This window comes from Hylobates moloch, unplaced genomic scaffold (genome assembly GCF_009828535.3).
Source record: "Hylobates moloch isolate HMO894 unplaced genomic scaffold, HMol_V3 SCAFFOLD_4, whole genome shotgun sequence".
In the NCBI taxonomy this organism is placed as follows: domain Eukaryota; kingdom Metazoa; phylum Chordata; class Mammalia; order Primates; family Hylobatidae; genus Hylobates; species Hylobates moloch.
In genome coordinates, this window is record NW_026652279.1 from 72,039,833 (window position 1) to 72,055,877 (window position 16,045).

At 35.0% G+C, this 16,045-nt stretch overlaps 1 protein-coding gene across 1 annotated transcript in view; it reads right to left on the minus strand.

The window, feature by feature from the left end:
• Positions 1-16,045, minus strand: part of CADM2 (cell adhesion molecule 2) — a 1,095,912-nt gene that overhangs the window by 551,391 nt on the left and 528,476 nt on the right. The window contains exon 2 of the mRNA XM_058437644.1: positions 8,086-8,127. Coding sequence (XP_058293627.1) covers positions 8,086-8,127 — 42 coding nt within the window. The remainder of the gene's footprint in view (positions 1-8,085; positions 8,128-16,045) is intronic.

Genomic DNA, 16,045 nt, shown 5'->3' on the forward strand with positions numbered 1-16,045 from the left:
TAGCACTGTTGGTAGATTTTCGTGCATCTGATTGAGAAAATTAATGTTAATTGTTAATAAAAGTACACATTCTGTTTTGCAACGTATTTCACACTTTTTACTCAGTGAAGTGGAATATTTTCTTATCATGCAATCTCCTTCCAAATTCGATGGGTATAAAGATAAAATAAAACCTCTACAGGATTGCTTTCTCAAACTTGTATTCATATATTTAAAATAGTACCAGGCACTTTGCCAAAGTATTCACTATTTCTTCCGAATAGAAAATCAATGTAGCTGTGGGTTTACTTTAACTCTATAACGAACTCAATGTCACTTCGGTGTTTACACTGCATTGTAGTCACTAGCTTACAGTCCAAGCTCTTCTTAAAACTTCACTTGCTAAAACATGTAAAAAGTTGACGTCATGTTTATTAATATTATAATGAGTCAGATAAAAATGACAAAAATGCTTCATTACACTAGCAAAATATAAGTCATACGATATTGGATTTTTACAATGATATGTTGTGTAAGTATTATTCCAATATAAACAAAAGAAACTAAGCCACAGATCTAGTTAGTGGAAGAATATATAATACAAATATTGATTTATGATTGCTATGACGATATAATTGAGTAAGTAATTGGCTGAGAATAAAATGCAATATGATTTTACAAAAGAAATAAGATTAAAAAGAAAAAAATTAAGTATGACTTCAAGGGAAGTGTATCGCTCAGGTACATATTCTGTATTCTTTACTTTGTAAAGGATTATCAAATATCTATTATTGCTATAGTTGTCTAAGAAAGGCAAAAACAGGGTGCTTGTGCTACTTCCTCCCTACTGCCATCATTTACAAACAAGCGAGAATGTGGACTTGAAATGAATTAAAGATGAAAGTAATGACAAATGTCTGCTAGGCCTAAGCTAGACTATTTATGTAATGCTCTACTATACATTTATAATTATTTACATTATACTATATTCCATGATTAAAGGGAACTAATAAAACAAATATGACTAATCCTGAAGTACTCTGAAAAATATAGTATAGCTTTCTTTTTTCAGGAATATGGTAGGCAGAATTCTAAAATGGCCCTGGTAGTAGGCTGGAAAAACCTTCCGTGAAGACGTCCAATCTTAATTCCTGAAACCTGTAAGTGTTATTTTATAAGAAAAAAAGTCTTTGCCGAGGTAACTACATTGAAGATCTTGAGATGAAGAGATTATCCCAGATTATCTGGGTAGGCCTTAAATGCCATTACAACGTCCTTAATAAGAGTGTGGAAGAGGGAGACCATGAAAAAAGGAGGAGGCAATGTGAGCATGGATGCAGAGACTAAAGTGATGCAGCCACAAGCCAGGGAATGCCAGCAGCCACCAGAAGTTGGAAGGGGCAAGGAACAGATTCCTCCCTTAAAACTCCAGAGGAAGCGTGGCCCCACAAACACTAATTTTTCCCAGGTGAAACTAATTTCAGACTTCCGGCTCCCAGAACTGTGAAAGAAAACATTTTTGCTCATATAAACAATAAGATGTGGTTACCTGGCAGTGGAGAGCTGATGTAACAAATACAAATGTAGAAGTAACTTTGGGATTTGATTAAAAAAAAAAAAAGCCTAGATTGTTTTAAACGAAATGTTGGTAAGAATATGAATGTTAAAGATGTTTTTGTTGAAGTCTGAGAAAGAAATGAAGAACATGTTATTGGAAACCAAAGTTGATTCTTAGTTTCAGAAAAACAGCTGAGGCTGGAAGTGGTGGCCCACGCCTGTAATCCGAGCACTTTGGGAGACTGAGGTGGGAAGATGTCAAGAAGCCAAGAGTTCGAGACCAGCCTGGCTAACATGGCGAAAACTCATCTCTACTAAAAATATAAAACTTAGGCAGGCATGGTGGTGTGCACCTGTAGTCTCCAGGCAGCAGAATTGCTTGAACCTGGGAGGCAGAGATTACAGTGAGCTGAGATTGTGCCACTGCACTCCAGCCTGGACAACAGAGAAAGAATGTGTCACACACACAAAAAAGAAAACATAGCTGAATTGTGTCCTAGAGTCATGCATTTGTCTTTCTAAATAATTAAGAAGAAATCATTAAAAGAGGCCTATCAAATAGGAACAAAAATGAGCACTATATTCGCCACATACTTACAGTCATTCCCTACCCCTACAAAAATAAATAACTTACATCAGTGCTTGAGCCAGAGGTTAAATAATAAGTAAGAAATGATATTTGTCTCCATAATTTGATTCTGCCCACTATTTGGAAATGGGGTGTAAGTACTAGATAAGCTGCTTTCTAAATAACTAATTTTTTATTATTCTAGTTGTCTTTATATATTTTTAATTAAATTAATGGGGAAAATATTTGGAAAGCATCTTCAATACTGTCTGCATAACTGTGAAGCTTGAAGAACAAAATAAAATGTAACAAAATTGAGTTTTAGAGTTAAGCATAGTCGTGGCTGTCATCTTGTTAAAATCATGACAATGATATAATGCTAATGATATTGACGGCCTAAGATTCCTGAAATAATACAACTGAATCACTTAGGTTAGTACAGAGGGTATGTTTTCAGCTTAGGTTAAATATAAAAGTTGATATATATTCTCATTTACAGTGGCACTTGGCTTAGAAATTGCCAAGGGCTATAAATCCTAGAATAAATTCAAAATAATTTCTTAGTAGTTTAATAATCTGAGATCTAAAACAACAAATTAAATTCATTAGAAATAGATCCAGAACTTTGATTATTAAAGCTAAACCACAAGTAATGGTAGCATCAATAATTTTTTACAGTAAGCTTTTCTTGAAGTATTTTATAATTGAAATTTAGTGTGATTTTTTTTAACAAAGATCTAATCATCACATGATAATAATTTTATTTTTCTTGAGTTAAGAGACTAGGTTATTACAGATCCATGATTGTGATTCTATGGATTATAAGAGTATTCTTTTAAACTTAAAATAACCAGAGTGGTGTAGTTCTCTTTATACTATATACTAATATATTGTTAGAAAATTGTGTGTAAATAAAAATGACAAAGTCTTCAAAGTAACAATAGAAAACAGGTATTCTGTGATATCAGTTGGAAAAATTAAGGAAGTAAAAAGGATTTGAGTAAAATATAAACTGTAAATGGTATTAAACAAATAAATTCAATTAATCAATGTACCTTTGCATTTATTCAGTTGCCAGTGTCTAACCATTGAAAGAGGTAGTTCAAAGGTACAATTTTGGAAGTATGATTTTAAAAATAAATTATTTTTGTCCATTTTGAAGTTATTTGCCCCAGTTGAACTACCTTTCTTATATCTCTTTTTATAAATTAAAGACCTATAATTGGATTGTGACGTTGAGAACATGTTTCATGTCATCTCTTTTGTAACTTAAAAAGTTGGCACAGATTCTGGGGAAAAAAGTCTACACTAAATATATACTGCTTATTTAAAAGACTACTATATGAAAATAATGGTTGTATTACTAAAATCTCTGGTAATTGAAAAGAGTATGATATTGAAAAATTATTTTTAAAGGAAGTTATGATTTTCCATCTATTTTTTCTATCTATCTACCTACCTGCCTACCAACTTATTTATGTTTCCTTACTATAAGAAGAAGCTTGAGACAGATAATTTTTAATAAATAATTTGTGAAAGTCAATTAGGGTGTGTAGAATCTGGCATGGAGCCAATACAGAGCTTTTATCAATAAAATAATCTAACAAATGAATCTATCACTAACAATAACAGAAATATTCATAACAGCCTAAAAATATGCCAAACGCTATTCTGAGTAAAAGGAGCTCACAAAAGAAAATGTAACACAGGATCTGCATTCAGAGAACTTTCAACTTCATGGGCCAAATTTGACCATGAATTGACTATTCACATCATAGACTCAAACATTTGAGGACTGTGGCATGGAAACTGAAATGATCATGAATATTATTAACATTTTCTTCTAAATGCACATTCACTGCCCATTTGAAACTTTAAAATGCTTAATCACTTGTTATTACAGTTGTATTTGATTTCCTTTCCTTAATGAGGATGACAAGTTTGTGTAGTTTAAAAATTAAAGCTGCCACTATTGTTTAATTACACAAACACAAAGGCTAAATTGCCTTATTTAATTTTAGAACAAGGAAATATGCACTGTCGTTGCCTCATAAATCAGTAGTAATAAGAACATATTTAAATATATTTAACTTTAAGGAGGGGATGGCATATTCAGCCTGTTTCAAAGAAACACTTAGGGCCAAGCGCAGTGGCTCATGCCTGTAATCCCAGGACTTTGGGAGGCTGAGGCGGGCGGATCACGAGGTCAGGAGTTTGAGGTTCGAGACCAGCCTGGCCAACATGGTGAAGCCCTGTCTCTACTAAAGATACAAAAAAAAAAAAAAAAATAGCCGGGTGTGGTGGCACTCTCCTGTAGTCCCAGCTACTCAGGAGGCTGAGGCAGGAGAATCGCTTGAACCCCGGGGGCAGAGGTTGTTGTGAGCCGAGATCATGTGATCATGTCACTGCAATCCAGCCTGGGCAACAGAGCCAGACTCCATCTAAAAAAAAAAAAAAAAGAAAGAAAAAAACAAACAAAGAAAAGAGAAACACTTAGGTAGAAAAAATCTAATGATGATGTTATCTTTGTTAACATCAAAAAAAAGATGGTGTTATCTTCGAAAATCTAATGCCGATGTTATTTTTGTTAACTAATCTAAAAAGTGATGTTATATTTGTTAACTGATCTTATTATCTTTCTCAAATTATAGCCTAAATGGGGTTACCATTATTGTTTGGAGTATTATTCTGAGTAGACTAAGGTTACAACTTTGATTTCTAGGTCAGTCACTTAACAGATGCCTATCTGATGACGACAAAAGGATTGAGTTAACAAGAAATTATGTGAGAGGGTATAAAACAGCCTAATTACCAAGAAAATATCTAAAGACTTTTTGTACTATTATTATAACACCATTAGTTTTACTTCTATATGCAAAAGGACAGTATATCTTTGAAAAGTCTCCATGGAAAAGAAAGACATGCTTCTCTTTCAGTGAACGTGATTAATAGAATAGGGTAATAAAGATATACTTTATCATACTGAATTAATCATGTCTATGCTGGATGAAACCCCCTAAAACTTTGGCGGAAAAGTAAAATCATTGCTTACCAAAGTAGGAAAGGATAAAATGTTGAAGAAAGAAAAGTTAATTTCAAGCTTCAAGGAAGATATTATAGGTAATGGAGGTTAAAATAAAATTGAGATTACAAAAGCAATTAAGAATGTCCCTTTAAGGAGCAATGCATGAGAGATTGTGATAGCCTCAAATTGTTCATATTTGCATAGAAAAGGTCACAAGATATCATTGGATTGTTAACACTGAATAAGAGACTTTCTCAGAAAAGGGGAATCAGATGCATATCCCATTATAGGACATCAAGGTCTTCTTAGAATTACAGTGCATGTAATCTCTATTATGATATTATATATATTGTATGTCCTTCCTAGGACAAACACATTTTTGCTTATATTTCAAAGATATTCTCTGCCCAGTAAAACCTTGATCAGAATTCTCTAATCCTCAGCATGATCACTCATATTTATCCTAAATCCCTGTGAGTACTCATATAAACCATGAAACAATGTGATCAGTTACAATTATGTAGGTTTTTATTGTTTTGCGGCATATTATGAAACGTGAATAGAGAATCGAATAAACAGTAGTGTCTGTCTCCGGGTATTTTTCTCATTACAACTCTTTGTGTAATGTGGCAGGTTTAAAATACAATGACAAACATAGAAAAGAACATCATTCTGATAGTTCATATTGTTGTGCTTTCATTAATCCTCCAAGAACATTAAAAGAAAAAAAATTGCTAATTGAAAAAAATGACTCTAGATGCCCTGGCACATGAAAGAATTCTGTCATTGTAAGAAGTAAGTGATTCAAAGAGTTTGCCCATTGCCATTCTCATAGAAGTTAACGATGCTTGACCCAGTCTACAGACATTTATTTGAGCAAAGACATACACAATTGCTAATACTAACAGCTATATTCAAATAACAATAGCATTCTTCTGGTAAGGGTTTATATCATAAGAGTAAGTCAAATTCTATGTTGAATATCAAGAAAGAGCATCTGCTTGGAGTACATTAAACAACAACAGATGTTGCTAAATCAAATAACTATCAATCTTAGACTCATAATGTCATTGTTGGGTATTTACATTCAAAGTATAGCCTCAAATGGACAAGGAACATATATCATGCAGTCTAGAATGCTTACATTAAGTAAAGCATCAATTAACTGCAATCCAACTAACAGTTTATGCCAAAAAAGTTTTTTCTACTCTTTAAAGGAAAATGACAAAAGCCAATAAAATAAGCTGATTTATAATATGACGAAGAATATTTTGCTGTTGAGGTTTTTATTTCTTTGGTTTACATTTTTATTTGTTTGGGTAAAAGCACGTATACATATATTTTTCATTTTCATGGTGTTTTATTAGATCATTTACTACAAAGGACCCCAGACATGTGGCATAATGTATAATCATCAAAATAAAAGTAAATTATTATTTACTATCAAACCATTGAAAATGAATGACGATGGGTCTTGATTAATTAAAATACTTTGTCATTTTTTTCTGAGATGAGACTTTGCCTTCCCTTTCAGCATTGCAGGGCTCAAGAGTACAAAATTCTAAAGCCATGTAGGTTCCTTAACTACCAATTTGAGGACTTTGTTCCAAAAAGAACTAATTTTGGTTTTGCATCTCTAAAAATGCCTGCCTATACTGGATAGAATATGCTTCTACAAACTTGAATTCTCCTGGCCTCCAACTTAAGCATCAAATAAGCAGGCTAAATTTAAAAGAATTATAAGCAATCTTCTATTTTGGAAGGAGAACAAATATTTTTTAAAATATATTAATTAAAATATTACACATATTTCTAGAAAGCATTGGAACGTGTGTTTCCTCATAACTATGATTAAACTCGGCCTCTTCTCTAAGTTGCGAATGCAAAACTAGCATGTTAAAATAGAATTTGATTTAGTTTACAAAAAGCAATATTATGAATTTTACAGACAATCCATATCTTCCCTAGGGAAATGATTAATTCATTTTTCGCAGAGAAGTTTATTCCTTATATGTTTATAACTAATCTTCAGAATGATAAATAATATTTATTAATAGTCCTCAATTTTTTCTGTTGTATGTATGATCTTTACAAACTGTTCATTCTTTAAAATCAATATGTATATGAAGTATCTTTTTGTATTTGAAAATTACTTTTTTTAGTATTTTATTTTTAGATGCAATATGTGCTGCAAACATAAATTTGCACATTGCTAACAAAATAGTTTTGCATTTAAAATTTATTCTAATTTGCATTTCTTACTTTAAGAATTAATAAATCCTGTAATAACATTAGCAGTTAATAAATATTTTTAAAATTCCATATAATACAGAGATTGAGTTTATTGAACTGATGTCATAACAAAACAAACACAACAATGAATATTGGTCATTGCAGCATTACTCACAATAACAAAGACAAACAAAGACATGAAATCAACGGTCTATTGAATAAAGAAAATGTGGTGCACGTACACCATGGAATACTATTTAGCCATAAAAAAGAATAAAATCATGCCCTTTGCAGCAACACTGTTGCAGCTGAAGGCCATTATCCTAAGCGAATTAATGCAGTAACAGAAAACTAAATATAGCCTGTTTTCACTTATAAGTGGGAGCTTGGGAGCTAAACATTGGGTACAAATGGACATAAAGATGGGAACAACAGACAGTGGGGGACTACTAGAGTAGGGAGAGAGGAAGAGGAGAAAGTGCTGAAAAACTACCTATTAGCCTCTCTGCTCACTACCTGGGTGACGGGGATCAACATACTCCAAACTTCAGCATCATGCAATGCATCTATCTAACAAACCTGTACACGTACCCTGTGAATGTAATGAGAGTTGAAAAAATTTTAAAAAGAACATTGGTTTTAAACATTATTTTCAAAAACACATATATATTTATATACTGAGCATTACTATAAGATATAATTTCACCACTTTTTCTTGTTTTACCTTGATGCAGTCTGATTACACTGGAATGATTAATGTGCTTACCTAAAACAGAAAGAAATAAAACATGCCATTAGTTTCAAAGGGATATTATTTCAAAGTTTGCAGAGGACAAAATGAGAGATGGTGGATAACAGTCACAATTCTCATTCCAGCCTCTATTTTCCTTTGCACCCCAGAGATCTTTATGATGTGACACAATCAAACGGAATGTTGTTTCCAAAAATGCATAGTCAAAAGAACCTTTATAGATGCCTTGGTGGCAAATACGTTTTTACTGAGTTGAAGACATCTATTTTTGTCAGTTCTTTCCTGCCACCAGCATACAATGTATCAAATAAAAAATATCGGTGGAATTGCATTACTTTCCAAAAGAGCTTAGAAACATCCTTACTACAAATGTATTATTTCTGGTGTTACTACAGTATCATTCATACTATCCACATTTACTTTGCTGAAAAATTTAAAAAAACAAGTCTGTTTAGAATCAGGTTCAGTAACAATGCAGTGGAAATAATAAAGTATCTAAAGAATTACGCTGTTTGTAAATTACAAGCACAAGTATAGGTCTGTGGTAAGACTGGAAATGTCACATTTTACTCTTCTATCCTAGTAAATTAGGAGGTAAAGTTAAATAAAATGTTCTCTTTTACAGAGCATTTATGATCCTTACAAGTGGATATTTTCCTGTGTTCCCACCCATATCCAATTTGAGAAAGTAGCCAAAATCTATAGGGCATATTGTCCCCTCCTAGGGGTGAGGTGTGCTTTTAAAACAGGGGTAGTTTACATCAACTGAAGTGTGAGGGTAGGCATTCAAAAGGTCTAATGTGTGAAATATTAGTTGAGTACCTTATTGGGGTTATAAATGTTTTAAAATTACATTTAAAATTCCAATATAATTACATCTATGCACTTATGAACTGCTTACTTTTGTATAAACCTTGGAAATCTATGTTTTGTATTGGATATTGGAAACTAGAGCTTAAGAACCTTCATTACATTATTTATTTTTAATGTCTACTACATTTTTATTGCCTTGTGACCAGGAATTATATTTATCCTTTTAATACAATACCTAGCACAGTATTATATATGAAGTAGAAACTCAATTGTTTTTATAAAATAAATAAATACATAAATAGATGAATGAAAGACTAATTGAACTAATCACACAGGAAAACAAAAAATCAGTAGTTAAGTGAGTATCCAATAAAATCCAGGAGAGTTGAATATTGAATACATAGGGTATATTGGTTTATTTTATTGACTGGTTATTTAACTTGGTAAAGCTCAAACAAAACCAAATTTTATTAAAATTAAAAAAATTAAAACTGAAAAATGCAAAAGTGTTTTGTGGTTCAATAAAGTGCAATGTCACATCAATAGGACATTAGAGAGCAATGTTAGGCAATTTTTGGAATGTAAAACAAATTGCTATTTACCAATAAAAATGTAATTCATTTTACATAATGTCTGTTTTGAGAGGAAGAATTTCTAATTGGAATATGTTGATTTTCCAATTAACATGGTTAAGGCAGATTTGCACATTTTACGTCAGTTGCAGTTTTCTTGGTTGTAAAATGGCAGATGTACAGGTAGCTTCCTTTGTTCCTTTTGTATTTATCTGAAACGGACTTCTGAAGAATTCTAAAGCAGGAAAAATAAAAGATTCTTAGATACACATAGCTCCTTATAAAGGAGATTCATGAGCACCCTATAATTATTTTCTACCACAATTTTGACCAATTACACTATTCCATTTTTTCTTCCTTCACGGAGTGATTTTGCTTATAAGTATTTATTTTCTTTCTTTGTTCCATTATACATATTTGAGATAATCTGGGCAGTGAGCCCAGATTGCTTTATTTTTTTTTGTTTATTACTTGCAGACTGTCCTAGATTCCTATGAGAGGGCATATTCTAAATTATTGTTACCATGATTATAGGAATATTGGCACTCTGTGAGATTTTAATATAAGAAGATTCTTCCATTATTTTATAATAAGCTAAATACTGTATCTATTTTTTGGAGTGCTACATTAAATGGATAAAGTATTTAATTTTAATATTGCCTGACTGCCTAAACTGTGTTCAGGAAGCAGTATGATTTTAACTATGCCAGGCTGTTTCCTAAAACCAGAAACCTATTTATATACTGGTTTTAATTCATTTTTGACATAATTATTTATTATTGTCACACATCTCACAATGCTTTTCTGTAAAATACGATGTTGCTAACAAACCATCACTTTTAATGTCACGCAGACCATCACTGCCCTCATGGATGGAAACCATAATGAAATTTATATTACAGACATGAGGTATAATATTTAAAAAGCTAAAAACAGTTAATGTTTAAACTTGAATCTGTTAAACATGTCATTTAATTGTGTGTATACCTATTTTTTTTTAAATGCAGTCACTGGAGAAAGCTAAATAGTATATCAATTTCCTAACCAGACCACAGTAGCCTACCAGGATATAAACTGCAATATTGTTTGGACCATGATTGTGATAGTGATACCATCAGGGATTATGTTTCCAAAATGATGTGCTGGCTGGTTCTTATAGAAACCCTGTGTCAAAAGTAGAAACAATTTCTACTTTCCCCTACTACAGTTTATTTATAACTGCCACCACCCTCCTCCTGCTACTGCCCCCAGCTTTTGGATGCTTGGATATAAGCATTTAGCATTGGGAAGAACTTAGGTATGTTTTAGTTCAGCTCTCATGTTTTAAATGTGAAATACCAAAGTCTAGAGATTTGGTTAGCATCCCATAGCTCTTGACCTCTAGTTCAACAGTCTTTTCAGGTTACTTTGGAGATCATCATTCCTTTTTCTTTCTTTCAAAAGCAACACATTCTTCATAAAAACATCAATTAAAATATGATTTAACATATTCACAGAATTCTTGTGACATATGCACATTTAGTGCTAAAATTTAAATAAAAATATTTTGGCTTCACGTTGGACATTGATCTCCAGCCACTGTTTCTGGTAAACATGGGGGCGTACACCCTCGATACACACACACACACACACATACACACACACACACACACACGCACACACACAGATATCCTTTCAGGAGGAGGCTCTTCGTTTTCACTCAGAAAATTCACTCTGTTCTTTCCCCACTTTGCACTCAAGTTTTAAAATCTCTAAAGTCCTAAACTACTGGGCTTATTCATTATTAAACTTAAAACAAGACCAAAGAATTTTCCTTTATACGTTTACCTGATTCCCATTGGACTTCTTTTCTCAGATAAGGGGATACTAATCTTCTAGCCGAAAGCATTTGCTATATTTCATTTTGCCCTTTGAGTTCTTTTATTCCAGAACCCATTCTTTTTCACTTTAATTGAGGCTTTTACTGTCACCCTGACCCCTCTCAGGTCCAACATCCAAGTAGCTGGAAGTAGAAAAAGTGTTTGCCTTTTTAAAGTGTAGTCTCTGTTTCTGCACAAGGGTTAGCAACAAACTTGCTTATGCACAGCTAAACTGTCGGTCTCTTCACAGAATACACATCATTTAGATCATAGTATAAGACAGAGACTAGGAAACTGTTTCTACAAAGAGTCATAGTTTGCTGACTACTGGGATAGGTTATTTTGGGGGGAAAATGTCTAATAATATGTAATTTATCAAATAATAATATTGTGGTTATCAGGTGAAATAGTAGGTCATAAAAAGCCAAAGGATATAATACAGAAAACAGTATGTGCTCATGGAGGCCTATTTCTGAAGCGAAATAGGAAAGTCCATGAAGTCAAGTCCAAGATTTCACCTCTTTGTACTTTCTTTCCTGATCTATATATTGAAGGCAGTTGGAACAGATAATCTCCAAAGATCTTTCCATTGGGACATGTTGAAAAATGTAAGAAATCATTACTATTGATAAGGAGACTCACTACTGTGCCAAAATAAGCAAAAATGCATATCCAAGGCAAAATTCATCAGATATCTATAGTTCTTACAACTCAGGTAAACAGTAACTGCACTTTTAAAAAGTGCAAGAAAATTTTATTTGTAATTGCATACCTAGATGCTGCCATAAGTGTAAAATTGGTTAAATTATCCCCCAGAAACAGATATGCTTATTAACATTCTTTGATACATTTTGAGAGCATGAGAAAATATTGATATGTAAAAATCCTTAAATATAATATAGCTGAGGAGCACAAAAGTTTAAATTCTTCTTTCTTTCACTCTCTCATTTAAACACCATGGAGGGCCCTGGAGTTATGAAGACAAATATGTTAACTAAGATTATATTCCTTGAAGAAATGATTGCCTAATGGAGGAGCTAAACTTCTAAAGTGACAGATCATATGGATTTCAAATAATGTTTGGATATAAATAATGTTTCATAACAAAGATATCATGTATTTTTTTGTTGTCGTTTAAAAAGTCCGGGCACGGTGGCTCACGCCTGTAATCCCAGCACTTTGGGAGGCTGAGGCGGGTGGATCACTTGAGATCAGGAATTTAAGACCAGCCTGACCAACATGGTGAAACCCCATCTCTACCAAAAATACAAAAAATTAGCCAGGCATGGTGGTGCACGCCTGTAGTCCCAGCTACTTGGGATGCTGAGACAGGAGAATCGTTTGAACATGGGAGGGAGGTGGAGGTTGCAGTGAGCCGAGATCGCACCACTGCACTCCAGCCTGGGTGACAGAGCAAGACTCTGTCTCAAAAAAAAAAAAAAAAAAAAAAAAAAAAATACACTGGGTGACAGGGCAAAAACCTTTCTTAAAATAATAAGTACATGTGGATTCTTTTTCACAGAAATAAGTTTACAAATATTATATATCTGCATAGCTGAATTTAAATACAAACTTGGAAACACATTCTCCTGGTTACCTTCACACATTTATTTTACTATCATAATTAATGTTTTTCATACTTAAAAACCTTGTTTTAGATAAATTATTCTGTAGCATAGTGCTTTAAAGTATATAACTTAAGTGTTAGCATATTTATTCTTGGGACTGTAACATTTAAAATGTTGGGCAAAACACTGTATTTTTGGTAGTTAATTCTATAATGATAATTTTACTTTTAATAAAAAAGAGGAATTGTAGTGCAAAAATTATTGAAATTACCATGCCAGTATTTCATCTTTCACGAAGTATATATCAGTTAAAAATAATTAACATGAATCCAAAAACACAAAAGCCAAACAGACTGAGGAGTAAATAGTGGAAGCCATGGGGTATGGTGTGTGCCTGTAGTCCTAGCTTTTTGGGAGGCTAAGGCAGGAGGATCTACTCGAGCTCAGGAGTTGGAGTCCAGCCTGGGCAACATAGTGATATCCCAGCTCTTTAAAAAATTTAAAAAAATCAGAAGACTTTTGTGTAATTAAAATACAAACTTTGAAATTATTTCATTTTAAATTTATGCTGTGTTCATTTTATATTTCAACATATGCTGCTGAATTTTAATATGTTATTGAAAACTATCAGGAATAAGGCTGGAAAGTTAATGTTGCATGTCCTGGTCCAATTCATACATTCTAAATAGATGTCAAACTTATACACATCACTGGGGCTGGTCAAACTTGTTTATATCATTTAGATCTTCTCTGACTTTGACTTTCCACTGACTTTGAGAGTTACAAGCTAAAGAGCAGCTAAATTAAGCAGAACAAAACAAACAACACAAAGTGGAAAAAGAACACTGAAGTCCAAATCCACTTGTTTACTTTGTATATGCTGCCCTTATCTCCACAATTTAACGACCTGATGCACAAAACAATAGGCACGAAATAATGATGACGAAAATAATGCAGGGGAAATAGTTTACTCCTCTGTACACCCTGGTGCTGATAGTAGAAATTACAGTAGAAATTACAGTAGTATTATAATGGAAGTTTTAATTGTCTTTTGCCTTATCAAACAAAAGGATCAGATTTGACTATTCTAAAAAAGAAGAAGAGACTGCAAGAATTGTGGACATGTCAGATAAAGGAAAACGTGACCTATAGCAAAAAAAAATTAAAGATGAAATTATGAATTTAACATACTAAAAAAACCCCAAAACAATAACTGAAAGCAAAAATACCAAACCTGTTTCATTGCTGTTTGACTAGAGCTAACATATGTTTAATTCAAAGAAGATGGAAAATCAATTACTGCATTCTTAATGTTTCCAATACTTACAACACTCTTGATCAATTAATTGTACTACTTGTCTTTATGATACTCCTGTCACTGACTGGTACACAGATAAAAGTTTGTATAATCATAGAATGTAATATATCTCTAACATACGATGGCTACTTTATGACAAAGGTTCTATGACTTAGTTGCATACCCTAACTGCCTGGAGAGCTCTAAATCAAAAACAAAACACATTAATATTATCCCATACCAAGTGTTTGGGATTTAATTGGTATAATCAGAGACATTCTTCTGTATGGTTCAAAACCTCCACAGGTGGTTCTGATGAACAGCAGAGAGGAGAATTTTACCTAAGGTCTCAAACGTGGGCTCAGTTTATTTGCTGTTACTGTGTTAATCAGTGATTCCTCTCCTAGATTTTCAGTCTTTGGCTACACCCCAGAGGAAAGAAATGCACTGTGTAATGTGATCCTGTGTGCACATCTGTATATATGAATATACGCATATATATTGAACTGAAACACAAGTTACATAAAACAATAACCTTTCTTACACTTGTGATATTGAGAGGTGACAGCGTGATGGCAGTCCTCAGAGCCCTCGCTTGCTCTCGGCACCTCCTCTGCCTGGGCTCCCACTTTGGCGGCACTTGAGGAGCCCTTCAGCCCGCCGCTGCACTGTGGGACCCCCTTTCTGGGCTGGCTAAGGCCAGAGCCGGCTCCCTCAGCTTGCGGGGAGGTGGGGAGGGAGAGGCGCGAGCGGGAACCCGGGCTGCGCGCGGCGCTTCCGGGCCAGCTGGAGTTCCGGGTGGGTGTGGCCTTGGCGGCCCTGCACTCCTGCAGCCTCCGGCCCTGCTGGCCGGGCAATGAGGGGCTTAGCACCCAGGCCAGCGGCTGCAGAGGGTGTACTGGGTCCCCCAGCAGTGCCAGCCCACCGGTGCTGTGTTCGATTTCTCGCTGGGCCTTAGCTGACTTCCCGTGGGGCAGGGCTCGGGACCTGCAGCCTGCCATGCCTGAGCCTCCCACCCCCTCCGTGGGCTCCTGTGCACTCAAGCCTCCGGGATGAGCGCCGCCCCCTGCTCCACGGAGCCCAGTCCCATCGACCACCCAAGGGCTGAGGAGTGCGGGCGCATGGTGAGGGACTGGCAGGCAGCTCCACCTTCAGCCCCGGTGCAGGATCCCCTGGGTGAAGCCAGCTGGGCTCCTGAGTCTGGTGGGGACGTGGAGAACATTTGTGTCTAGCTCAGGGATTGTAAACGCACCAGTCAGCGTCCTATCAAAACAGACCACTGGGCTCTACCATTCAGCAGGATGTGGGTGGGGCCAGATAGGAGAATAAATGCAGGCTGCCCGAGCCAGCAGTGGCAACCCTCTGGGGTCCCCTTCCACAGTGTGGAAGCTTTGTTCTTTCGCTCTTTGCAATAAATCTTGCTACTGCTCACTCTTTGGGTCCACACTGCCTTTATGAGCTGTAACACCACAAAGGTCTGCAGCTTCACTCCTGAGCCAGCAATACCAGGAGCCCACAGGGAGGAGCGAAAAACTCCAGACGTGCCGCCTTAAGAGCTGTAACCCTCACTGCGAAGGTCCGCAGCTTCACTCCTGAGCCAGCGAGACCACGAACCCACCAGAAGGAAGAAACGAACACATCCGAACATCAGAAGGAACAAATTCTGGACACGCCGCTTTTAAGAACTGTAACGCTCACCGCGAGGGTCCGCGGCTTCATTCTTGAAGTCAGTGAGACCAAGAACCCACCAATTCCGGACACAATATTTTCTATTCTCTATGTTTGATTCTTGTCATAAACATCAGAACTGTTAAGGTAATTCAC